Source organism: Chrysochloris asiatica, unplaced genomic scaffold (assembly GCF_000296735.1).
Source record: "Chrysochloris asiatica unplaced genomic scaffold, ChrAsi1.0 scaffold00038, whole genome shotgun sequence".
In the NCBI taxonomy this organism is placed as follows: Eukaryota; Metazoa; Chordata; class Mammalia; order Afrosoricida; family Chrysochloridae; genus Chrysochloris; species Chrysochloris asiatica.
In genome coordinates this window covers 4,583,904-4,609,164 of record NW_006408556.1, presented here as the reverse complement: position 1 = coordinate 4,609,164, position 25,261 = coordinate 4,583,904, and the positions used below count along the sequence as shown (strand labels likewise).

At 45.4% G+C, this 25,261-nt stretch overlaps 1 protein-coding gene across 1 annotated transcript; it reads right to left on the bottom strand.

The window, feature by feature from the left end:
* Nucleotides 1-6: 6 nt before the first annotated feature.
* ARMC12 (armadillo repeat containing 12) lies at nucleotides 7-13,480 on the bottom strand. The gene is made up of 6 exons (XM_006860565.1): nucleotides 13,171-13,480; nucleotides 12,033-12,178; nucleotides 11,673-11,807; nucleotides 3,802-3,975; nucleotides 3,599-3,670; nucleotides 7-336 (listed from the first exon to the last, which is right to left on the bottom strand). Exons 1-6 carry the CDS (start codon nucleotides 13,412-13,414, stop codon nucleotides 7-9), a joined length of 1,101 nt encoding a protein of 366 aa, XP_006860627.1. The 5' UTR covers nucleotides 13,415-13,480.
* Between the last annotated feature and the right edge of the window lie 11,781 nt (nucleotides 13,481-25,261).

Sequence of the window (25,261 nt, the reverse complement as noted above, 5' to 3'; positions counted from 1 at the left end):
TTAGCTTTATTCCCCACAATTAAAGAAGGATGAACTGGGTTGGCAGGAGGGCCGGGGTCTCAAGTCCTGGGGACACTGTAAGCTGACTATGACCTTGCAGGCCTGGATCTGAACATCTTCCTCAGGGTGGATGACCAGGGCGAGAAGCCGGTCTGCCAGTCGGGACTCATCCCCAAAGAGGGCTTCGTGCAGGGATTGTTCATTATAGTGCCACTTCACAGCACGGTAGTGGGGTACGTTCCGGCCCTCGCTTAGCCGCTCAGCAAACACCAGCACCTCAAACAGCAAACTCCCGGGCTGTGTGGACTGGAATAGGTTCAGGAAGTTGGAGTGCACCTGCAGTGGGGAAGGAGGGTAGATGGGCATGAAGACCCAGGCAAGTGTCAGGACGCCGCGTTCTAAAGTCATTCTTTCTTCCTCTACTGTCTCAACTCCCCAAGTCACCTACAGTTACGATTCAACTGTCCAGAGACTTTTCCATTTTCATCATCATTCTCTAACTTAATTGCATTATGTGCATGACACATGAGTGATATGATAGTAATAGTGGTTCTGGAAAACTTGTTGAGACACAAGTTTTAAGGCTTTGTTGTTGATAAGTGCCATCAAATGAAACACAATAGAATGAAACACTGCCCGATCCTGTACTATTCTCACAGTTGTTCTTATGTTTGAGCCCATTGCTACTGCCATTTTGTCAACCCATCTCATTGGAGGTGCTCTTCCTCTTTTTCTCTGCCTTTCTAACAAGCATGATGTCCTTCTCCAGATACAGGTCCTTCCTGACAACATGTCCAAAGTATCACCATTCTCACTTCTAAGGAGCATTCTAGCTAAACTTCTTCCAGGACGGATTTGTTTGTTCTTCCAGTAGTCCATGGAACTTTCAGTATTCTTCTCCAATGCCATAACTCAAATGCATAGTTTCTTCTCAGGTTTTAATTTACTGTACAACTTACACACGCCTGTGAGGTGATTGAAAATACCGTGGCTTGGATTAGGTGTATCTTAGTTCTCAAAATGACATCTCTGCTCTTGAACACTTTAAAGAGGTCTTTTGCAGCAAATTTGACTAAGGCAATATGGCATTTGATTTCTTGACTGCTGCTTCCAGGAGCATTGATTGTAGATCCAAGCAAAGTGAAGTCTTTGACAACTTCTATCTTTTCTCTGCTTATCATGATGTTATTTACTGGCCCAGTTGTGAGAATTTCGTTTTCTTTACACTTAAGTGCAATCCATACTGAAGGTTGTAGCCTTTGATTTTCATCATTGAGTCCAGAAAGTAAGGTTGTGTCATCGGCACATTGCAGACTGTTAACGAGTCTCCTCCAATCCTGATGCCATATTACTCTTCATAGAATACAGCTTCTAGGATTATTTGCTCAGCATACAGATTGAATAAGTATGGCAAAAAGATGCAACCCTGGCACACACCTTTCCTGACTGTAAACCACTCAGTATATCACCTTATTCTGTTTTAATAACTGCTTCTTGGTCTTATGTACAGGATACTTATGAGCACAATTAAGTGTTCTGGAATACCCATTCTGTGCAGTGTTATCCATAGTTTGTTATGATCCACATAGCCAAATGCCTTTGCATAGTAAACACAATGCACAAAAACATATCTTCCTGGTATTCACTCATTTCAGTCAAGATCCATCTGATGTCAGAGATGATATCCTTCACTCCATGTCATCTTTTGAATCTGGCTTGAATTGCTGGCAGCTCCCTGTGGATGACTGCTTCACCTTTTTTTTGAATCAACAAAATTTTCCTTGCATGAAGTGAATGATATTGTTAGATGATTTATGCATTCAGTTGAGTCACCTTTCTTTAGAATGGGCACAAATGTGAATCTCTACCAAATTTCTTGGCATAGATGAGTGAGTGCCTCTAGCACTGCATCATTTTGTTGAAACATTTCAATCTGTGTTTCATCAGTTCCTGGAGCTTTGTTTTTTTCACCATTAAGGCTTTGTTGTTATGGGCAGTTGAGTCAGTTCCAACTCATAAGGAATCTGGATAGGATTTCCAAAGCTGTAAATCTTTATGGGAGTAGAAAGCCTCATGTTCCTCCCACAGAGTGGCTGACAGACTCTAACCATGGACCCTGTGGTTAGCAGTTCAGTGCTTATCATACAGAGCCATCATGGTACCCGATTAAGGCTTTAGTAGGTGGCTAATTTTTATATGAGATGTTTTGTATGTGCTTAAGAGGACTGTGTATTTAGTAATTGTAGCATGCAGACTTCTAGGTACAGCTGGAGCTTGCTATCTGTTATTCATAGCAAGTCCAGTCTTACTAAGGAGCTCTGGTAGTATAGTGGATTACAAGCTGGACTGGATTACTAGCCAAAAGGTCAGCAGTTCAAATCTACCTGCTTGCTGTTCTTCAGGAGAAAGATGAGGCTTTCTGCTCCCTTAAAGATTTACAACCTCAGAAACCCTCTACAAGGTGGCTATGAGTCAGAACCGACTCAATGGCACACAACCATTACCACCATAGCCTTACTAGGGAACATGGTGGTTCCATAGGATAAGCACAGGACCGCAAAACACAAGGCTGGCAGTTTGAGTCACTCCCCATGAGAAAGCTAAGGCTTTTTTCTTCTTTTAATGAGTGTTTAAAAAGCGTTGGAAACCCTATACAGGGTGCCCATGAGTCGGAACCATATTGCCAGCACCTAAGAATAACAACATAGCCTTACTAGGTCCCTGGGTGGTGCAAATGGTTTATGTTGTACTACTAAAACCTAAAGGTTTGTGGTTCAAACCCACCCAAAATTGTCACAGAAGAAAGTCCTGGTAATCTGATCTCTTAAGATTCTGGCCAGCAAAACCCTATGAAGCAGTTCTACTCTGTAACACAGAGGGTCATTCTGAGGAGGACTCAACTCCACAGCCACAAGTTTGGTTTGGTTCTTTTTATATAGAGTTTTGCTGCTTTTAGGATTTTATCCATCATTTGCAGAGAGAGTAGTTTAAATCTCCCAGATTTTCCACTATGGTGACAGATTTGTCAATCTCTCCTTGTAATTCTATTATGTTTTGCCATAGATACTGGGAGGGTCAGTTATTAGGTGGTATATAAACTTGTAGTTATTTTATCCTTCCAGTAAAAAGCTTTGATTAGCTCAGTGCTAACCAAAAGTCTGGCGGTTTGAACTCAGCAGCCAATCTACAGGAGAAAGATGTGCCAGTCAGCGTCTGTAAAGATGATAGCCTTGAAACCCTGAGGCAGTTCTGAATTGCCTCCTTAGCAATAGATTTAACTGAATCCCTGATTATTCTGCAGTGAGCCTCATCACTAATTTTTTTCCTGATGTTAAAATATCTACATTAGCTTTTGTTTTGCTACCTGAGTTTCTCTCAGAGTTCAGGAAATCCTGCAGGAGAACCCTCCTCCCACCATGATGGAGTCTCAGTTTAGTTGGGGGAATAAAGAGGAGGGTGGTTTTCAATACACCTAGTTCAGAGGCAGGAGGAGGAACAAGATAATCCTGTCAGGGCTAAGTGTCTGGAGAATCTATGATTCTTTCCTCCCCAATACCTGAGTTGGCATCTATCCACCCCTCTTCAGTTCCCTTCTCACCTGGCAGTTGAGAATGTCATAGAGTAGGTCATTCTTCTGTGCCAGGTAGCTCAATAGTCGTATGGCTTGCACCTGGATAGAGGAAAGCATGTGAGGGCAGGTGAGTGTGCCCTGAGAGGGGAGATGTCATTTCTACCCTCCAGTCTAGGGGCGTGGCCCAGGCTGGCTAAGAGGGTGGGGCCTCAGCCAGGGTGCATGGGCACCTGTGCCAGGATGTAGTCACACTGCAGGATCTCCATCAAGGAGGGCATCACTCGTCGTAACTGCGGGTGCACAAAGTCAGGCAGTGGGAGGTTGTTGAGGAGTCTGAGGCCAGCAATGTGCAGCTCCGAGTCCCAGATGGTTGAGATCAGTTCCAGCACCTTGATGGAGTGTTCCTGGGGTGCAGGGAAGAAAAGGATATGCTCTGATGTGGTGTCATCCCCACCTTCACCATCCCAGCCTCTGCCTTCATGCTGTACTGCCCTAACCCAGGACTCTGGCTGGGCCAAGTCCACTAGACGATTCTCACTTCAACTCTGCATCGTTTGATCCAGTGGACCGTTCCTATCTCCTTGAAATTCTTTTTCTGACTTCTCTTTCAGACTTCTTTTCTGGTCCTCCAACCCAGCTTCCTCTTCTCTGCATCACTCCCTTCATAGTATCCAAACTCAGAGTGTCCATACCATCCATATTCTAATGACCTTCAAGGTCACATCTCCAACCCAGATTGCTCTCTTGAAATCCAGGCCCATATACTCAAGTGCCAATTCCACTTCTCTCCTTATGTACTCACAATGAACCCATGCTGCCCAACAAACCGGCTCCTCCCACTGCCTTTCTTGTCTCGGCTCTTGGTACATTCCCCTCCAGTTGCTCAGGCCAAAAACCTGGGGTCATCCTTGACTCCTTTCTTTCTCTCACATGCCTTTCGCAATCCATCAGGAAATCTTTCTACCTTCAAAATGCCTCTATATTCAAGCCACTTCTCACTACCCCTACTGCTACCACCCTATTGCCTCTCAACTGGATTTTCACAACAGCCTTCTGTCAGTTTACGCCCACTCTTGACCTTACCATCTGTTGCCGCACAAATTGGACATGCCATTTCTTTGCTCAAGAGCTCCTATTTCATTTAGGGTAGAAGCCAAAGTTCTTACTGGCGTTTACAAGGTCCATACTATTTAGTCTCCATCCCCATGATTTCTCTGATCTCATCTTCTATTCTCTTCTTCCTGTCACAGTGGCCTCCTATCTATTCCTTGAGCATGCCAAGTACACACCTCTCTTTGGGCTTTTGCTGTTCCCTCTGCTTGGAATGCTCTCCCCCCAGGTATTCATTAGCTCCTTTAATACCTTTCTTACTGACACTTTCCCTTTAAAACTGCACATCACCTCCATCCTGGCCTGCACATCACCTCCATCCTGGCCTTCCCTACCTGCCATCTTTGTTTTATTTTTCTCTAGAGCCCAGTCACATGTAATACCATTTTATTTTAAAATTTTATTCTGAAAGAATTATAAATTCACAAGAAGTTGCAAAGAGATTCAATGTTTTCCCAGTCACATGTAATACCATTTTATTTTTAAATTTTATTCTGAAAGAATTATAAATTCACAAGAAGTTGCAAAGAGATTTCAATGTACATAATTACAGTACACTATGTTGTTGTTAAGAGACCTTGAATTAGTTCCAACACATATCAACCCTGTATAGGTTGGTTGGTGTAAACTGTCGATCTTGCAGTTAGCAGTTCAGTGCTTATCTTACAGTGTTACACCAAAACTAGAAAACTAACATTGGTAGCAATATGTGTAGTTTAATGTCATTTTCCTCCTATGTGTAATTTGTATAGCCACCACAACAATCAAGATACACAACCATCATCACAAAGATCTACATTCCAACCTTTTATAGCCATAGCCATGTCCCTCCTGCCCCCATGTCATCACTAACCCTTGGATACCATTTCTTTATATTTTTGTTAGTTTGAGAATGTTATGAGTGGAACCATACAATATGTGACCTGTGAGGCTTCATTACACTCTATAATGCCATTGAGACCCATCCAAGTTGTGTGCATGAATAATGTGTTCCTTTTTATTGTTGATTAGTATTCCATGTGTGGATGTACCACAGTTTATTTAACCACTCACCTGCTGAGGGACATTTTGGAATCAGGATTGGAGAAAGACTCTTTAACAACCTGTGATATGCAGATGATACAATCTTGATGCTGGAAGTGACGAGGACTTGAAATACTGAGGAAGATCAAAAACTACAGCCTTCAGTATGGATTGCATCTCAATGTAAAGAGAACCAAACTCCTCATCACTGAACCAATAAATACAATCAGGATAAATGGAATAATCATTGAAGTTGTCAAAGACTTCATTTTGCTTGGATCCATAATCAACATTCATGGAAGCAGTAGTCAAGAAATCAAATGACATATTGCATTAAGCAAATCTGCCACAGAAGACCTCTTTAAAGTGCTCAAAAGCAAAGATATCAGTTTGAGAACTAAGGGGAACCTGACCCAAACCATGGTATTTTCAATCACCTCATATTCATGTGAATGTTGGACAATGAATAAGGAAGAACTCAGAAGAATTGATGGATTTGAATTGTGGTATTGGAAAAGAATATAAACTGCAAGAACAACAAATCTGTCTTGAAGGAAGCACAGCCAGAATGCTCTTTAGAAGCCAGGATGACGAGACTTTGTCTCTCATATTTCAGACATATTATCAGGAGGGACCAGTCCCCAGAGAAGGTAAAGAGGAGGGTCAGCGAAAAAGAGGAAGATTCCCCAACAAGAAGGATTGACAAAGTGGTAGCAGCAATGAGCTCAAATGTAACAATTGTGAGGATGGCACAGGACTAGGTAGTGTTTCATTCTGTTGTGTTTGGGTTGCTATGAGTCAGAATTGACTCAAAGGCACCTAACAACAAAACAAGTGGGGCAAAGAATTAACATGCTCATTTGCTAACCTAAAGATTCAAGGTTTGAGTCCACCCAGAAACACCAAGGAAGAAAGTGAGCTGTTGTTTTGTTGAGTGCCATTGAGACAGTTCTGGCCCATAGCAACCCTGTATAGGATTTCCAAGGAGGGACTTGAACCGTCGAACTTGCAGTTCAAAAGGCTTTGCAGTCTGACGCATTAACCCACAGAGCCACGTGATCTACTGGTGATTTATTTCCAGAAAAGCCATTGAAAACCCTATGGAGCAGAGTTCTACTCTGACGCATATAGTGTGGCCAGGAGTCGAAATCGGCTCAGTAGCAGGTGTTTTTTTTTAATGGTTACTTTGCTGAACATCTTTCTATGTACTTTTTTGCCATACACATATCAACTTTGGTGAACTCTGTCTTCATGCTTTTCGCCCATTTTCCAATTGGACTATTTGATGATTTTAGTATTGAGTTTTGAGAGTTCTTTATGTAACCTAAATGAGTTATTTGTCAGATATATGGTTTTCAGAGATATTTTTTTCCAATCTGTAACTTCTCTTTTCATCCTGTTATCAACATCGTCTGCAAATCAAACATTTCTCAATTTTGATAAACTCCAATTTACTTATTTTATCAGATCATGTTTTTGGTGTCATCTATAAAGTCTTCACCAAGACCTAGGTCGCAAAGATTTTCTCCTGTAAAATTGCGTTGCCATCCTCATCCCAGCTTCCTTATCCCCCTTCTTCCTTTTTCTCCATAACACTTGTTACAGTTAACACACTTCGTTGTTGCTCGTTACTCTCAAGTCTATGCCAACATATGGCAAACTCATGTGTTACAGAGTAGAACTGTTCCATAGAATGTTCTTGGGAGTTCCTATGGGTGTATAGGATTTCCAAGGAGCGGCTGGTGGGTTTGAGCCACCAACCTTGTGGTTAACAGTCCAGTGTTTATACAGCATCACACCAGGATGCCAGGAGTCCCTGGGTGGTGCAGATAGTCAAGCTGAAAGGTTGGCAGTTTGAACCCCACGCAGAGGGGCACTGGAAGACAAGCCTAGCAATCTGCTTCCAAAAGACCACAAGCCTTGAAAACTCTACGGATCTGTTCTAATCTGTTCACCTGGGGTTAACCATGAGGCAGAAGACACTCCATGGCAACTAATAACAACAATCCTAAGAGAACCATATTGCCAGGCCTTGTCTTGGCTGTATCACTGAGTGGATTTCAACAGTCAAACCATTTGCACCACCTAGAGTCCTGGTGTGGTGCTGTAGGATAAGCCCTGAACTGTTCATCAGAAGGTCAGTGGTTCAAACCCACCAGCTGCTCCTCAGAAACCCTTTACAGGGTCACTAAGTTGGAACTGACTCAATGGTACTTAATAACACAGGGTCTTCATAACACATTATGTATTTTAAGTTATGAGCTGCTTGCCTGCCTTGCCCTGCTAGAATTAATAGGATAAGGATCTTTCTGTTCAGTTTGCTGCTGCATCCCTAGTGCCTAGGAACACAGTGAATGCTCAATATGCTAAAACACCAACAACAGCAATATTTGTTGAAAGAATGAAGGGATCTTGGGTTCTGAAGGAAAGACGCTTGAACTGAAAGGTATTGCCGAAGACAGGTAACCTCACCTGTATCCTGTGAGCTATAGAAAAGGGAAGCAAGAATTGTGGAGTAGGAACCACACATTCCCATTAATACACTACCCCCATCTCTCCCTGTCTGATGAGACATGAAGGGCAGAATCCTGTTGTTAGGCTCTGTTGAGTCTATTTCAACTCATAGTGACCCCATGGGACAGCACAGAATTACCCCAAGATGATTTTCTACGCTGTAATTAATGGAAGCAGATAGCTAGGTCTTTGGAGCAGCTGAGGACTCAAATTGCCAACCTTTCAGCTGCCAGCCAATGCTAAATCTTTGCACCACTGAGGCTCCACGAAGAGCAGGTTAAGAGTCAGCAAGTCTGGGGAGCGTTTTCAGGTAGAGGGAACAGCAGGTAGGCGCAAGGGCCAGGAAGTGGAAGATCATGGAGCATCCTGTGTGAGTGGATGGGGTTGGGACACAACGCAGGCAAAGTTAATCATCTTAAACCAACAACCCTCAAGACTGAAGAGGGGGCCAACAGATGAGGTCCTTCTGGACAGGGTGGTGTGACTTGGGGAAGGGTCTGAGCCCCATTTTGGACACATTGGGTTAGAGAGTTTCTGGGCCATCTAGGTGGAGATGCTCGGAAGCAGTTGGTCATGTTCCTTCTTTACAGACAGACAGACACCGAGGTGAGCACACAGAGATGGACAAAGCCCAGGGAGTGGTTGTTTTCACCCAGAGAGAAGAGAACAGGGCACAGGCCCTCAGGATACAGACAATGGGGAGGAAGGAGGAACAGTGGTGCTGGGTCAGCTACCCCAGAATTCCCTGTGGGGCTTAGGAATGTTATCTCCCCTGATGAACTGGGCTGTCTGACTGTGGGGCCCTGAAATCAGTCATTTCTGAAACATGAGGAAATCACCACCTCAGGAGAACTGAGAAGGCTGAGGATGAATAGAAACAGCCAGCAAGTGAGAAAACCGTTTTATTTCTCAAAAAAAAAAAAGGTTTGATGGCAAAAATTTTCAGTGTAAAAATGCCAAGTGTTGGTAAGGTTATTACACAACTGGTGCACTCATGCAGTGCTGGTGGGGTGTTGATACAACCCTCTAGAACACGTGAGTATACCCTTTGACCCAGCCATTCCATTACTGCACACATATCCTAGAGAAACTCTCTCAAGGATGTACACGGCACAGTGTGGGTACCAGAAAAACCTGGAAAACAACTCAAGTGCCTACCAGTGAGCAAACGGATACAAAAACTTGCAGGGTATTCATTAAATGAATAGCATACAACAGTGAAAAGAGAATCAGCAGTTAAGCACTCGTGCACTAGCTAAATGGTCAGCAGTGTGAACTCACACAGAGAGATACCTCAGAAGGCAGACCTAAAGGTCTGCTTCTAAAAGGTCATAACCTTGAAAACCCTGTGAAGTACAGTTCTATAGGCACACACGGAATCACCATGAGTTAGAAGTGACTCAGTGACAAGAAACAACAGAGCTACCTACATCAATAAAGATGCATCTTGTCATGTTGGGGGAATGATATACTATACAATACAACCTGCATGCTTTCATATAGGAGTCTATGAAATCTGAAAACACCCCAAACTGTATCTCACTTGGTTTACTAGGCTGTGCCCTATTAGGTTCTGCAGGGATATATGCATATATGGTGAAATAATAAAGAAAATCCAGGAATTGGTCAACAAAACGTAGGTGGGGCTGGGAAGGGCAATATTGGGATATCTAAAATATTGGTCATGTTCTTATTTCTTAGCCTGAGTTATGGGTATGCAATCTTTGGTTTTATTCTTTTTTCTACCTTACACATAGATTTTTTTTTTTTTTCCGTAGGTTTTTAAATTTTTATATTTTAATTTGGGATAAAGAGACCAGTTTGAGGGCAATGGTTTTGTTTTGCTGTTTAAGACCAAAGGGATTAAAACATCAAATACCAAGTCCACTCCTGTGGAGCTGATTCCTGCTCATAACGACCCTATGGTGGTGGTGATGGTGTGCTGTGGTTCCGACTCAGAATGATCCTGTCTGTATAGGGTTTCCGAGGCTGTAAATCTTTATGAGAGCTGAGAGTCTCTCTTCTGAGGAATGATTGGTAGATTCAAACTGCTGACCTTGTGGTTAGTAGCTCAGCTCAAGGTTGCCAGCAAGGTTGGACGTCTAAATCCACTAGCCGACTCAAGACTCAAGGGCACTTAACAACAACCACATAGTGTCGCTATACGAAGCCCTGGTTATTGTTGTTGTTTAGCGCTGTTGAGTCGGTTCCGACTTACAGCAACCCTGTATAGGGTTTCTGAGGAGCGGCTGGTGAGTTTGTGGTTCAAACCGACCTTGCGGTCCAGTGCTTACCTTACAACATCACACCAGGACTCTGTATAGCGACACCTTAGAACAGAGTGAAACTATCCCCTAGAGTTTTTAAGGCTTTAATCTTTATGGAAGCAGATGCCACATCCTTCTCCCAAAGAGTAGCTGGTGGGTTCCAACTGCTGATCTTTCATTTAAAAGCAGAGCACTTAACCACTCCACCACCAGGGATCCTCTGGAAGGAATTAAAGCATGCTCAATGTTAAATGAGGAGTCACAGCAGACCAAATCAGACAGTGAGGATAATCAAAGAACAAGACTCTCAAGCAGGGATGGAATCCAGGACTGAAACTGACAGTGACATTAAAAACAAAAACAAGCAAACAAAAAATGACCACCAGTTGCCATCAAGTTGGTTTTTCCGGTGGCTGCTTTCCCGGAAGTAGATTGCCATGCCTTTCTTCTGAGGTACCTCGGGGTGGAAAGGTTGTGGAGACAACCTTTCAGTAAACAGTGTGCTAACTGTTTAAACCCATCAGGACTCCCAACCTTGATCACAGAGAGGAAAACAAGTTTTGGAGTTTTTTTCCTCTGTTTTTACCCAGGGACTCATAGGAAAGAGGAAGCAATGGGTGTGGAAACAGGTAAGGCTGGGAGCTGGATAGCAGGAAGTTGGAGAAACTGACATTTGGTGGCTTATATTTTCTCTATGCAGAGGCGATGGGAGCATCTGTGCCCCACTCATAGCCTCTGACCAACAGGCATGGGAGTTGTTAGGGGTTCAGAGACACTTCTAGCATGCTAGTTCAGTTTCATCCTAAGATTCAAAGGCTTTCATGACTCTGTTGGGAATCTGACTACCATTTGTCGAAGCCACTGCCTTCAAGTCTATTCCAACTCGTACCGAACTGCTCCACAGGGTCTCCAACTGTCATCTCTGCAAAAGCAGACTGCCTCTTCTTTCTCCCAAAGACTGGCTGGTGAGTTTGAACCATTGACCTTTTTAGTTAGCAGCCCGGTGCTTGATTCACTGAAAAATTAGGGCTCCTTTTTCCCCCACTTTCTTCCAAGGAAAATATTATTTCTGGGCTATAAACCCAGACCCAAATTTTGGAAAAGGACCCATTTGTTCGCTGTCAATAAATGGACCCACAGACTGTAAACTATGGTGTGCTCTACCCCACTACTTGTCCCTGGCTCACCTGGATTTTGAGCCTGAATTTTCTGATGCCAGAGAAAGCTTTAAGCGTGTTCAGAGCTTGGATTTTGACACTGTTGTCCTTGTCATCCAACATGCAGCCCACCAACCTGATGTCATCCACAGTGCAAGCAGAGGCCTACAGTGTGCAGGGAGAGATGTGAGAGGCAGGTGTCCTGGGCCCCCTATCCCTCCTATCACCAAGACCCTTCAGCACACCCTCCCATTGTCAGTCAGAGAGAGAAACAGGTCCAAAGGCCAAATCTAGCCAGTAGGGGTTAGGGTAGGGGTGGTTGCAGAGAGCCAGTTGCAGCTGCCAGAGGCCAGGCTGGCTGGGAGAGCCCTCCAGTTTCCCATCCCTCACCTCAGCCTCCAGCAAGTACACACACCGCGTGATACTGTGTAGGATCATGCTCTTGGCATACTCATCCTGTTTGCACTCCAAAGAATTGAGGAGTCTCCGGAGCTCGCCTGAGTCCCGTCCATGCCGCTCTCGTTCGATGGCCAAACCTAGACAGTCACCCAGCTCAGTTCAGACTGTGGACTAAGAGGTTATGAGAAAATGGGGTTGGGGAGCTGGGGAGCGGGACTAGAGATGAGGTTGGTTTGCCTTTTTTAAAGAGGAGCCTTCTTGCTAAGTACAGGGCCACCATGTACAGGTAAACAGGGAGTGGGCTGTACAAGTACACCATATATCACATAGGTCATGGTGGTGGGGGTGGTTGTGTGCCACTGAGTCAGTTCCAACTCACAGCGACCCTGTATAGGCTTTCCAAGGCTATAAATCTTTGTTGTGGTTAGCTGCCATCGAGTCAGTACCCACCCATAGCAACTTTATGCACAACAAAATGAAACACTGCTTGGTCCTGCGCCCACCTCACAATCATTGCTATGCTTGAGCCCATTACTGCTGTACCACTGTGCCAATCTGTAAATCTTTACAGGAATGGAATGCTTCATCTTTCTCCCGTGGAGCGACCGGTGGTTAGCAGCTGACTTTGTGGTTAGAAGCTCATCTTGTCATCCACTATGCTACCAAGGCTCCTTCATATATGTCATAGATTGGTATATTTATGATGACAATTTTCTGTGATGTGGCAGCAGTAGGTGGCATTGTAGTGTAATCCTATGTAGAAATAATCTTCCAGCAGATGGCAGTAAAGAGTCCCACAGAACGGGCGCCTTTATCTGTACACAGGTGCCATCATCTAGTGGATGGATGATCTAGGCATGTAGGTCCCCAATTTTTCCCTTTCCTGGACGTTTTAAGTTCTGAGATCTCAAAGGGGGAAGATACTGACACCAAACTTCCAAGTTGTGGGGTTCTAGGAGCCAGAGCAAAAGTAGTGTTTGGAGATCTGCCAAATGAAGGCTGAGGATTTACTTTGAACCCACTGGGAACTCCACTAGCATCTTTAACAGGGCCTTACCTAGGGGGCTTCAGAGTAAGTTTAAAGAAGGGGAAGAGAAATAGGAAGGAGATAGGAACTTTGAGGAGTCACCTTTGGGCCCTCCCACAGAGGAGGCCTCAGAAGCGGGTGCCTCCGGGGGCAGAGCCCTTTCCCCAGGGCCCGGACACTCACGGGCGATGCAGATGGGCGAGTTGGTACAGATAGGCGGTTGACATTTTATGCCAGCCTTGATGGCCTTGTAGAGCAGGTAGATGGCCCCGGCGCCCGTGGCCAAGCCCACTACTCCTTTGCGGATGTCTAGTTGTCCCAGGCACTCGGGGATGCTCATGCCCATGTTTTTAGGGCTGCCTTTTGGGCGTAAGCAGGGCCCAAGGCACCTGGGAAGAGGTCTTCCAGAACCAGAACTTTCTGACAGCACCAGGAACCATGGTACCAGATCAGAACCTGAGCAACAAAGGGAACTGGGGAGACAGTAGAGTGTTGGGGATGGTGGTCAGGGAAACCAGGGCCCTTGGAAGGAGTAAGTTTCAGCTGTAGGAAATGAAGCTTGAGCTGTTGGGGGAATAAAAAGGCTGGGGAGAAGGGTCCTTTTCTATAAGGAAGCCAGGTTGGTGAGGCTCCAGCAGGCTGCTTTTCATCCATTAGAGGGCGAAAGAGGTCCATTTCTGACATGGAGCTTTTGGGTGTTTCAGGGAGGGGCATTTGGTGTAGGAACATTGGCAATCCTCTTCCCTTTATCTCCCATCTTTGATCTCTCCACCAAGACCCAACCCTGGCTCAGGGTGTTTCTGCAGACAGTGTTACCCCACTGGAGGAAGAAAAGGAAGGGGACACCTTACAAAGTTTTGCAGAATTTTTAAGCAGATTCATCTTTTCTAGCATCTGCCCTCTCCCTTGTAGTTTATATTTATCTGTCTGAGCAAAAAACTCTTGAGGGCAGTTGTCTTTATACCTCTAGCACCAAGCGCTTAGCAGGGGCTCACACAGATGTTCTTTGAAAGGGCAGTCAATGACAGAAAGCCTGGGAACTGGGGCCTCATCTAAGCAGAGTGACCCTGAAGGAGGAAAAACTGTCTCAGTTTCTCTATTTGTAACCTGAGGAAATCCACATTCACTATTCTAAAACACTAGATTAAAATTTTGGTAGGTCTGTCCCTTTAAGCCATGTTGTAGTTGTTAAGTGCCATTGAGTTGATTCTTACCTGTAGGGACCCTACAGAGGGTTTCCAAGGAGCAGCTGGTGAGCTTGAATGACTGACCTTGCAGATCAAATGACTTTGCAGTCTGATGCACTGGTCCACAGCACCACACCAGGACTCCCTGGGCGGGGTAAATATGGAAGTGCCAGCGCCCAGCCCCACAGTGTAGGATGAGGTTTGAGGCCTTCTATGAAGCCCAAAAGGAGCTCTGGTAGCGTAGTGGTTATGAATCGGCTGTGAACTGCAACGTCAGTAGTTCGAAACTACCAGCTGTTCTGCGGGAGAAAGATGAGGCTTTCTGCTCCTATAAAAATTTACAGCCTTGGAAACCCCGTACAGGGTAGCTATGAGTTGGAACCGACTCCACGGCACATAACCACCACCACCTTGAAGCCCAAAAGATGACATTCCTGAGGATGAGAGCCCACCTTTGGAGACCTTGCTCTCCACTTCTAGGACTGGGTAGGTGAAACCAGACACCACCCTGGTATCAAACACAGAGGTGACAAGTCCCAAACCAGGGTCAGCTGGTGCTTCCAATGACTACTGAGAGAAATGGAACAGAAGGCTTTGTCTTGAGTCTGGACCAGGGGCTGGTGAGGATGTTGCAGCCAGTTAGGCCTAACCATGGCGAGACTTGGCTCATTACACTGCAGGCTCCAGGCAGTGGAGCGATGGTGCTCCTGAGAGCCAGTCTTTCTCTCCTCTCTTCCATTCTCAGCCCTCCTCAAAGGTCTTTCTGGGGACTTTACTCAGTTCCGAGGTGGGTGAGTACACAGCCTCCTTCCAACAAGAGGGATGAGGAGAGGCTCGGGGAGGCCTCCCTACTGCCATGGGACCACCTATCACACCCTATGAACTCTGGGCAGAAAACAGCTGCCTGACGAGAAGTTTAAGTTGTCTAGCTTATATGACAACCCTGGTAAATCTGAGGCTAGCTCTCTCAAAACAAGGCCCCTGCCCTATCTGGCTTGGGGGCTGGGAGCAGGGGGCAGGGGGAGGAACCGAGCATTACTACCCCTCCATCTCTTGAAGTTGGCTGTACAACTCTCACATCCCAGGCAAACATGGCGCTCATGGTGTTTTATAAAGACTTCCAAAAAAGAAATGTTCTTTCTTAGATCTAACCTAACTCCTTCTCAATGATTCCGAGGGATCAGAGCAGAATCATCCCTAGGGCGACATTTTCACCAGTCCACAACACAATGAAAAGACACAGACCTGTCTATGTGTCAAGTGGGAAACTGATGACTGTCCTTTCTTGGGAATGGTTGCTCTGATTCAGAGATGATGTCTTTCCTATTTTGAGAAAGATTAAAATGTCCTTCCTTTCATGACATAATAGTGCTGTGTTTTAAATGGTCTTTGTTGATGTGCCTTCGAGTTAATTCTGATTCATAGTGACCTTATAGGAGAGTAGAACTGTCCCATAGGGTTTCCTAGGCTGTAATCTTTATGGGAACAGATCTTTTTTCCTGCAACCTTTCAGTTAGCAACAGGGTACTAATCTATTGTGTCACTGGGCTGCCCTTAAAAATAAAAGCTGGCAACTTTATGTGGGAACTTGGTTTTATTAGTTTATTGTTTTTCTCTTGTCAAGTCCAAAAATCTGGAACCATTGGCTAGAGAGAATTCTGAGAGTCTATATGTTGTTATTGTTGTTAGGTGCCATCGAGTCAGTACTGACTCATAGCAACTCTATGCACAACAGAATGAAACATTCCCCGTTCCTGCGGTCCTGCGCTATTCTAACAATCCTTGCTACTTCAGAGCCCATTGCTACTGCCACTGTGTTGATCCATCTCACTGGGGGGGTCTTCCTCTTTTTCTCCAACCCTCCATGTTAGCAAATATGATTTCTTTCTCCAGGTTCCTTCTGAAAATATGTCTGAAGTATGAGAGACGACGTCCAAGGAGCACTCTAGCTGTACTTCTTCCAACACAGATCTGTTTGTTCTTTTGGCAGTTCATGGTACTTTCGATATTATCCTCCAACACCGTAACTCAAATGCATCAATTCTTCTATGGTCATCCTTATTCACTGTCCAGCTTTTGCATGAATATGAGGTTATTGAAAATACTATGGCTTGGGTCAAGTGCATCTTAGTCCTCAAACTGACATCTTTGCTTTTGAACATTTTAAAGAGGTCTTATGCAGTAGATTTACCTAATGCAATATGTTGTTTGATTTCTTGACGGCTGCTTCCATGAGTGTTAATGGTTGATTCGAGCAAAATGAAGTCTTGGGACAATTTCCATCTTTTCTTCATTTATATGGATGTTGTTTATTGGTCTAGTGGTGAGGATTTTTGTTTTCTTTACATTGAGATGCAGTCCATACTGAAGGCTGTGATCTTTGATCTTCATCAGTAAGTATTTTAAGTCTTCTTCGCTTTCAGCAAGCAAGGTTATATCATCTGACTATTGCAGGTTGTTAATGAGTTTGCCTTCAATCCTGATGCCACATTTTTCTTCATATAATCCAGCTTCTCTGATTATGTGCTCAGCATACATATTGCATAAGTATGGTGAAAGAATACAACCCTGGCGCACAACTTGCCTAATTTTAAGCCATTTGGTGTTCCCTTGTTCTGTTGGAACAACTGCCTCTTGGTCTATGTACAGGTTCCTCATGGGCACAATTAAGTGTTCCGGAATACTCATTCTCCACAATGTTGTCCATAGCTTGTCATGACCCACACAACCAAAAGCCTTTGCATAATCAATAAAGCACAGGTAAACATCTTTCTGGTATTCTTTGCTTTCAGGCAAGATCCATCTAATGTCAGCTACTATATCGCTTGCTTCACATCCTCTTCTGAACGCAGCTTGAACCCCTGGTAGTTCGTTCTCTGTCAGTGTATGGTTACAGCCATTTTTGAATGATCTTTAGTAACATTTTACTTGCATGTGATATTAATGATATTATCCGATGATTTCTGCATTCTGTCGGGTCACTGCTCTTTGGAATGGGCACAAATATGGATCTCTACCAGTCAGCAGCTGTCTTCCAAATTTCTGGGCATAGATGAGTGAGTGCCTCCAGTGCTACATTAGTTTGTTGAAACATCTCAATTTGAATCCCATCAATTCCTGGAGTCTTGTTCTTTGTCAATTCGTTCAATGTACCTTGGACTTCTTCCATCATTATCATTGGCTCTTGATCATATGCTACCTCTTGAAATGGTCGAACACTGCGAGTCCATGTACACACTAGGATATGTTCTAGTTCCTCTGAACTCCTTACCTGCCATGTTGTTAAGTGCCATCGAGTTGGTTCCTACTCACATCGACCCTGTATAGGTTTTCTGAGGAGCAGCTGGTGGATTTGAACCATCAACCTTGCAGTTCAAACCGAACTTGTGGTCTAGTGCTTATCCTACGGTGCCACACTAGGACTCCGTTTACCTGTCATAAATAAGGTAAAGAGCATGGATTGCCCTAGCACACACCTCTCTGGCATCTGTGTCAGCTTTTTACCTTCAAAGCTAATGCTGTCATTGTGTTTAAGATTGTTTAATTTAGTGAATGAAGGCGTGGGATCTAGGTAGACCATCAGGGTTCAAAGCCAGTTCAGCCACTGATTTTGCTATGTGATCTTTGTGCCTCAATTTTCTGATTCATAAAATGGGTATAATCATAATACCCACTTCATGGAGTTGTTTGTGACTCATCAGTCCCAAGTCCTGTAACCCATTTTACTTCCTTAAGTGACGTACTGGAATGGAGTGGCAATCAGTATTCCAGACTAGTCAATCAGAGAAGTTCCATATGCTTATTGGCTGTTCACTGTGTGCTGGACACTGCACTATGTCAATATCGAAGGTGATCCTGCAGGGCTCCAGTGATTTGGGGCGGAAGAAGTGCAAAGGAAAATTTAATCTGTACTCCCAGGATCTCCTGGGTGGCTCAAATGGTTACAAACATTCAACTACTGGCTCAAAGATTGGTAGTCTGAACCCACCCAAAGGCCCCTCAGAAGACAGGCTTAATCATCTGCTTCCTTAAAGTTCATAGCTATGGAGCCTTGTGGTACTGTGGGCTAGGCGTTGAGCTGCTAATGGCAAGGTCAATGGTTCAAACCCCCAGGTGCTCTTGCATAGAAAGATGAGGCTGTCTGTGAGATTCACAGTCTCAGAAACCCTAAGGAGCAATTATACTCTGTTCTACAAGGTCACTAGGAGTTCCGGTATGGCACTGGACTGCTAACCACAGGTTGGAGGTTCAAATTCGCCAGCTGCTCCTTAGAAACCTTATATAGGGCCGCTATGAGTCACAACCAACTCGGTGGCCCTTAACAACAGGGTCACTATGAGTCAGAACCAACTTGATAGGTTGGAGTTTTTTGGTTTATGGAGTAGTTTACTTTATACTCATGGGGTCGCTATGAGTCAGAATTCACTGGAAGGCAACCAACAACAAGACAGTCAAATGAAAAGTTCAATGCCCTTCACTAGACTTGGGTTCAAATCCCAGGAGTTTGGGGCTTAGGAAAATTCCACAGCTTAAGTCTTAGTTTCCTGATCTGGAATGTAGATCTAATACCTGTCTAGAGTCCTGGTGTGGCACTGTAGGATAATACACTGCACTGCAAGGTCAGTTTGAGCCCCAAGGTTAGCGGTTCAAACCCACCAGCCCCTCCTCGGAAACTTTATACAGGGTTGCTGAGTCGGAACCGAACAGCACGTAACAACAATATCTGTCTGAATGGCAGCGACAATTAACCTGCCTGGCTGCTAATGAAGCGGTAGGAGGTTAGTTCACCAGAGGTCCCTCAGAAGAAAGACCCTACAATCTACCTCCACAAAAATCAGCCATTGAAAACCGTATGGTGCACTTCTACTCTTGACACATATGGGAATCAACTCAAAAGCAACTGGTTTAACATTTATCTACTACCAGGACTGAACGAGAGAACGTGTTGTGTCTCTTCAGGCACAGGGCAGGCTCAACACGTACCAGTTTCCCCAGCACAAAGCCAGAACGCAGAGTCGCAAGGTTGGCGGGCTGTCTATGCCCAAATCCCATAAGATCGCAAGTCACTCCATCCCTGGCTAGTGCTTACCCTGGCCCATGAAGTAAATTCTGGGGGCCTTAGGGGCTCTTGTAGTGGTAACGAGTCGGGCTGCTAACCTCAAGGTCAGCAGTTCGAAACTCCCAGCAGTTCCACGGGCTAAAGATGAGGCTTTCTGCTCCCGTAAAATTACAGACTCGGAGACCCTATGCAGGGTCGCTATATATCAGAACCGACTGGACAGCACATCATTACCATCACCAAGGTAGCAGGAGAAACCCAGGAAAAGCCTGGAAATGGGATAGAAGAAGCGCCCCCTAAGAGGAGGGTGCAGGGCGAGGCCGCGCCTTACCCCGCCCCCTCGGACTAGCCCCTCCCCCTGCGCGCATCCGGCAGCAGGCACAGGAAGTTCTTTAGCTCTACGCCCCCCTCCTTGCGCCCCCGCTCTCACTTTCTCTTCCCTCCCTTCCCCCTCCCTCCGCGCTCAGAGCCAGCACCTAGTTTAACTCTTCTGTTGCCGGGCTTAGCGGCGCCTGCGTGCTCCCTCGGGATCCCCCTTCCCGCCTGTCCCCCACGACGCGGAGCGAGCCCGGGGGCTGTCCGGGAAGGGGTGGGGCTGGGCCCTGTCGGGGATCCATTGGCTTGTGGGGGGTGAGGAATGGAGAGAAACAAGGGGCGGGGGCCAGCATTCTTGGGAATCCCGCTATTCTCCGGTGCGGGACTCAGGGCATGTCTGAGCTGCGTGCCCACAGGGGACAGCCAGGTAGGCTTCTTTAGTCCGGCGAGTGACGCAGAGCACCCACTATGTCCAACCTCATCCTTACTCCTTGCTGGAGGAAGAAGGGGCCCAGGGCTCGGGAGAGGATGGAGATAGGCCACACCCCTCCTGCTGACATCACCGTTGCTTAGGCAACCCGGGGGCGGGAAGCGGGATGTAGATTGAGCGAGCTAGGTCGCCGGATGTGATGGGCCCCCGGGCGGAGTAGGGGGCGGTGGAGGCGGGCATTTCAATCTTTGCTTCTTCACTTAACTATTGCTCCAAAAAACGGAGTCTGGGGAAGGGTCTGTTTGCTCAGTGTGTACTTCACGAGCTCTGTGACTGGCGCCATTCTTTTAGACACAGATCTATCCCAAACCTGTCCCTGACCTCCCGGGTTATCGTGAATGAGGTAGCCAGGTCTCCAAACTGTGAAACCGCCGTGATTTAATTATTAGTAGTGCCCTTTTCATGCTTAAAAGGCGGTAATTAAGGGGGAGCCTGTCCCCCAATTAAGGGAAGGCTCTAATTTAGGGGAATAAACACTAGCTCCTTTTTTCAGATGAATGAAGTGGCTCAGAGAGGCTGAGACTTGCCGAGGTCCACCAGCTAAGTGTTGGAACCAGGATCCAGACCCAGGTCTACCTGGTGGAATGCTCTATTTCGTGCTTCCTTTTGGTTGTTGTTGTTAAGTGCCGTCGAGTCAATTCTGACCCATAGCGACCCTGTGTAGGGTTTCCAAGGAGCAGCTGGTGAGCTTGAACCAATTGACCTTGCAGTCTGACACATTAGCCCACAGCGCCACACCAGGACAACAACAAATTCCAACTCAAAGCGACCCTACAGTACAGACTAGAACAATTCCATAGGGTTTCCAAAGCAACTTTCTATATGGATTACACGTCAACATAAAGCCAAAATTCCCACAACTGGTCCAATAAGCAATATTACAATACATGGAGAAACGATTTAGGTTTTCAAAAGATTTCAAGTTTACTTGGCTTTACCATCAACGCCCATGAAAGCAGCAATCATGAAATCAAACGACATAATGCATTGGGAAAATCTACTGCATAAGGTATATTTATTTTAACGTGTTAAAAAGCAAAGATGTCATTTTGAAGACTAAAGTGCACCTGGTAGAGGCCATGGTATTTTCAATTATCCCATATGCATGTAAAAGCTGAACAAGGCAGAAAGAAGATGGGAGAAGTGATACTTTTAGATTATGGTATTGGTGAAGAATATAGAATATGCCATGGACTGCCAGAAGAACAAACAAATCAGTCTTGGAAGAAGTACAATCAAGATACTTCTTAGCACAGAGAATGGTGAGACTTCATCTCACATACTTTGGACAGAAGGGACCAGTCCATGGAGAAGGACATCATGCATGGTAAAGTAGAGGTTCAGTGAAAAAGAGGACGACCTTCAGTGAGATAAACTGACACAACACAAAGGCTGTAACAATGGGCTCAAACATAGGAAAGAGAGTGAGGATGTCCCAGGACCGGACCACAGTGTTTCCTTTTGTTGAGCATAGGCGTAGGGTGGCTATGAGTTGGAACCAACAGGAAGGAGTCTAGAAATAACAATCTTCGTGGAAGCAGACTGACAACATCTTTCTCCCATGGAGTAGCTCTGGTAGATTCCAACTGCCAACCTTGTTGTTAACAACCAAATGCTTAACACACTATGCTACCAGGGCTCTTGTAAAAGAAATGATGTTGTTTGTTAAGTGCCATTGCATCGGTTCTGACTCATAGCAATTCTCTATAGGGTTTCCAAGGTTTTAAACCTGTGGGAGCAGAAAGCTTCATCTTTCTCCCATGGAGCAGCTGGTGGGCTCAAACCACTAATCTTGTGGTTCACAGTCCAGTGCTTATTGAATGAAGCCACCACACTCCCCCTAAAAGGAATAGGTTATATAAAACTAGTAACAGACACTGTCTCTGCCATGAAGGAGTTTGTAACTGATGGGTGTTACAAAGATGACCGGGCATAACTATCATCTTTTGTTGTTAGTGCCATTGAGTCGATTCCAATTCATAGCCACACTTTATAGGAGTTTCCAAGAGTGGCTGGTGGGTTTGAACCACAAACATTGAGCCTAGCAGTCTAGTACTTATCCTACAGCACTACACCAGGACTCAGTAACATGTAGAAAAAAGGATGTTGTTAAGTGCCATTGAGTCCGTTCTGACTCATAGTAATCCTGTATAGGGTTTCCAAGGAGCAGATGGTGAGTTTGAACCGCCAACTTTAACAGTTCAAACGGACCTTGTGGTCTAGTGCTTTAACCCACAGTGCTGTGACAATATGATCAGAGGAGAGAGCATTAAAAACTTCCTGCTGGAGGTGGATTTGAGCTAGGTCATGAGATGATGATGGGACCAGGATCACTAGGTGTTTGGGACAGGAGGGAGACGTAGGTGGGGAAATGTGGTGCCAAGGAAGAGAACAGCCTGGGAATGTCAGACCAGAAGTCCAGAGCTAGGTGGACTGGAATCTTCCAGTGGACAGAGAATTCCTCTGTTAACCCCAAAGCCACTCATAGCACCTACTCTCCCTTCCAGTCTTCACCCTGCTTCTTGCCTGGCTTTCGGCCCAGAGACTTCTAGAAGGCAGCTGTACCGATTCTATTCAGCACTGGTCTTTCTAGTTTGTGTGTGACACAAACCGCCTAATGTCATCTTCTCTCTTCCCCATCTCCTCTGAAGATTTTGGGGAAATAAAAAATAGTGGCACCTCCCAACAAAAGGGTGTCAAGTGAGTATTAGGAAGCCAGTAGGTTTGGTATGAATGGGGAGACCAAGTCAGGAGAGAAAACTACAAGGATGAGAAAGGAGCGTGACCAAGTGGATCATTCACTCAAAAAACATTCTCTGCCCTTGAGCTATGTGCCAACTCCTGTGCTGGACTCTGTAGCTTGGACACGTCAAGAATCCAAATATTGAATCCGAATATTGAAAAATGTATGGGATTATGTGAGAAAACGAAAGGAGGAGGGAAAACAGTAAGTGTTTATTTGTTGGAGGAATGAAGAAGGAATTTTTTTAACTCCCCATTTCTCTATCCCTCTAGCCCCTAAGTAACTATGAATCTACTTGTCTACATGTGTATGTCTATTCTACATAATTCATATTAAAAGGATCATACAAAAAAAAAAAAAAACAAAGAATGAATTCGAGAAGCACACAGGTTAGCAGCTGGTGTACGTAGCGTGCTTGTTGAGGAGTCTGAAGCAGATAGCCTGCACAATAAAAGGTGTTTGACAAAGACTGTTCCAGCAGGGTGTGTAGGAGGAAGGAAAAACCTAGGTCAGAAAGGACAATGCGGTAGCCACTGTGAAACTTTAGGCCAAAGGTGGGATCTATAAGCTTTGGAAAAGAAAGCATGAATGAAAATAGTATCAAACTTACTACATCTTGAAACAAAAGTAACAAAGAGAAGAGTCTGCCCAATTTGGTAACAGATTGGAGATAGTGAAGGCAAGAAAGTGTTAAAAAAAATTTAAATTTTTTTTACCTTCCTGATGAGTTTGGGGAATGGAGGATCATGATGCATAATTGGAAGGAGATGGCATGAAGGCTGGAGCCCTGGTAGTGCAATGGTTGAAGTGCTCATCTGCGAGCCAAAAGATCGCTGTTTGAACCCACCAGCTGCTATAGGGGAGAGAGATGTGGCAGTCAGCTTCCGTAAAGATTACTGCCTTAAGAACTCTATGGGGTAGTTTTAGTCTGCCCAATAGGGTCAGTATGAGTCAGGATTGACTCAACAGAATTGGGTTTGGGTTTGTTTTTGTTTTTTAAACTTAAAGATAAGATCCCTGGGGCAGAGGCGTAAACAAGTTGTTTTCAATTACTAATCTAAAGGTTGGTGGTTCAAAACTCCCCAGTGGTTCTGTGGGAGAAAGACCAAGGGATTTGCTTCCAGAAAGATTACAGTCAAGAAAACGCTATGAAGCAAGCAATTCTGCTTTGTAACACAATGGGGTCATTTTGAGGCTTGAGTTTAAATTGACTTGATGGCAAAAGGTTTGGTTTGGTTTGGCATACAAGACCCGAGGATAACTTTATAGTCACTCCCAGACCATCAGAAGGAAGTTGTCTGTAGGTAAGTGGACCTAGAGTTAAGAATGTCTTGTAAGTGTCTCTGTCACTATAGGTGTGCACACAGCTTTATAGCAGTCACTCATCTTTGATGTCCTAGTGGACTGCAGACATCAGGCAGACATTATATGACATTAAGGAGCTCTGGTAGCAGAGTGGGTTACGAGTTGGGTTACTACAGCAAGATCAGCAGTTCGAAACTATCAGCCACTCCACAGGAGAACGATGAGGCTTTCTGCTCCTGTAAAGATTTACAGCCACAGAAACCCTATCTAGGGTCCCTGTGAATTGGAACCGACTCCACAGCACACCACCACCACCACACCAAAGTACCTCTTAACTGGGATTTGTTGAGCACTGTCTGGAAGGATGTGTGAGAAGTATGCCTGTATGTGTGGGTGGGTGGCTGATGGCTGGCATCTGTCTCCTCACTTCTGGTGGCAGAGTGCCAGAGATGCCATCAGGTGGGCCCAGGGCTAGAGGCCCAGGTGAGATGCTTCAGCAGCCTGGGGTCCCTCCCCCAGCTCCACCCTGAAGGCCCTGGAGCCCAGGCCTGTGCTCACTGCCAGGGCTGTTCCTGGAACTCAGCAGAGAAGGGAGCCCCTCCCTGCCTGCCCAGGTACTCTCCAGGCACAGCACGTCCTGGGACACCTTGCTGACGCCCCAAGAAGCTGGGGTGTGGGACAGGTCCACACCCACCAGGAACCGCACTGCTCTGGGGTGGGGTGTAAACCCTTCGCCTTGGCGTTATCATGCTCACAATGGCCCCCCAAACCACAGGAGACAGCAGGCACAGAGAAGGAAAGATCTTTGTGGCTGGGTGGCAGGATTCTCGGATCTTTACTGTGGCTTTGGGTGGGAGGGTGGGGAAGGCAAAGAAACAGGGTCTCAGGCTTCAAGGAAACTGCCCACCTGCTGCTCCCTTTCACAGAGGAAACCTAGTGGTTTTGAGGGGAGGGGACAGGAAGAGACTCTGAACTCTGGGTCAGCTGAGGACAGAGATGGGGGAGATCTCACCCTATATCCGATTTCTCCCAGGCTTCTCTTCATCTGTTTCCCCATCTCCTCCTCCCCTCCCCCACCCTACTTTTGAACAAAC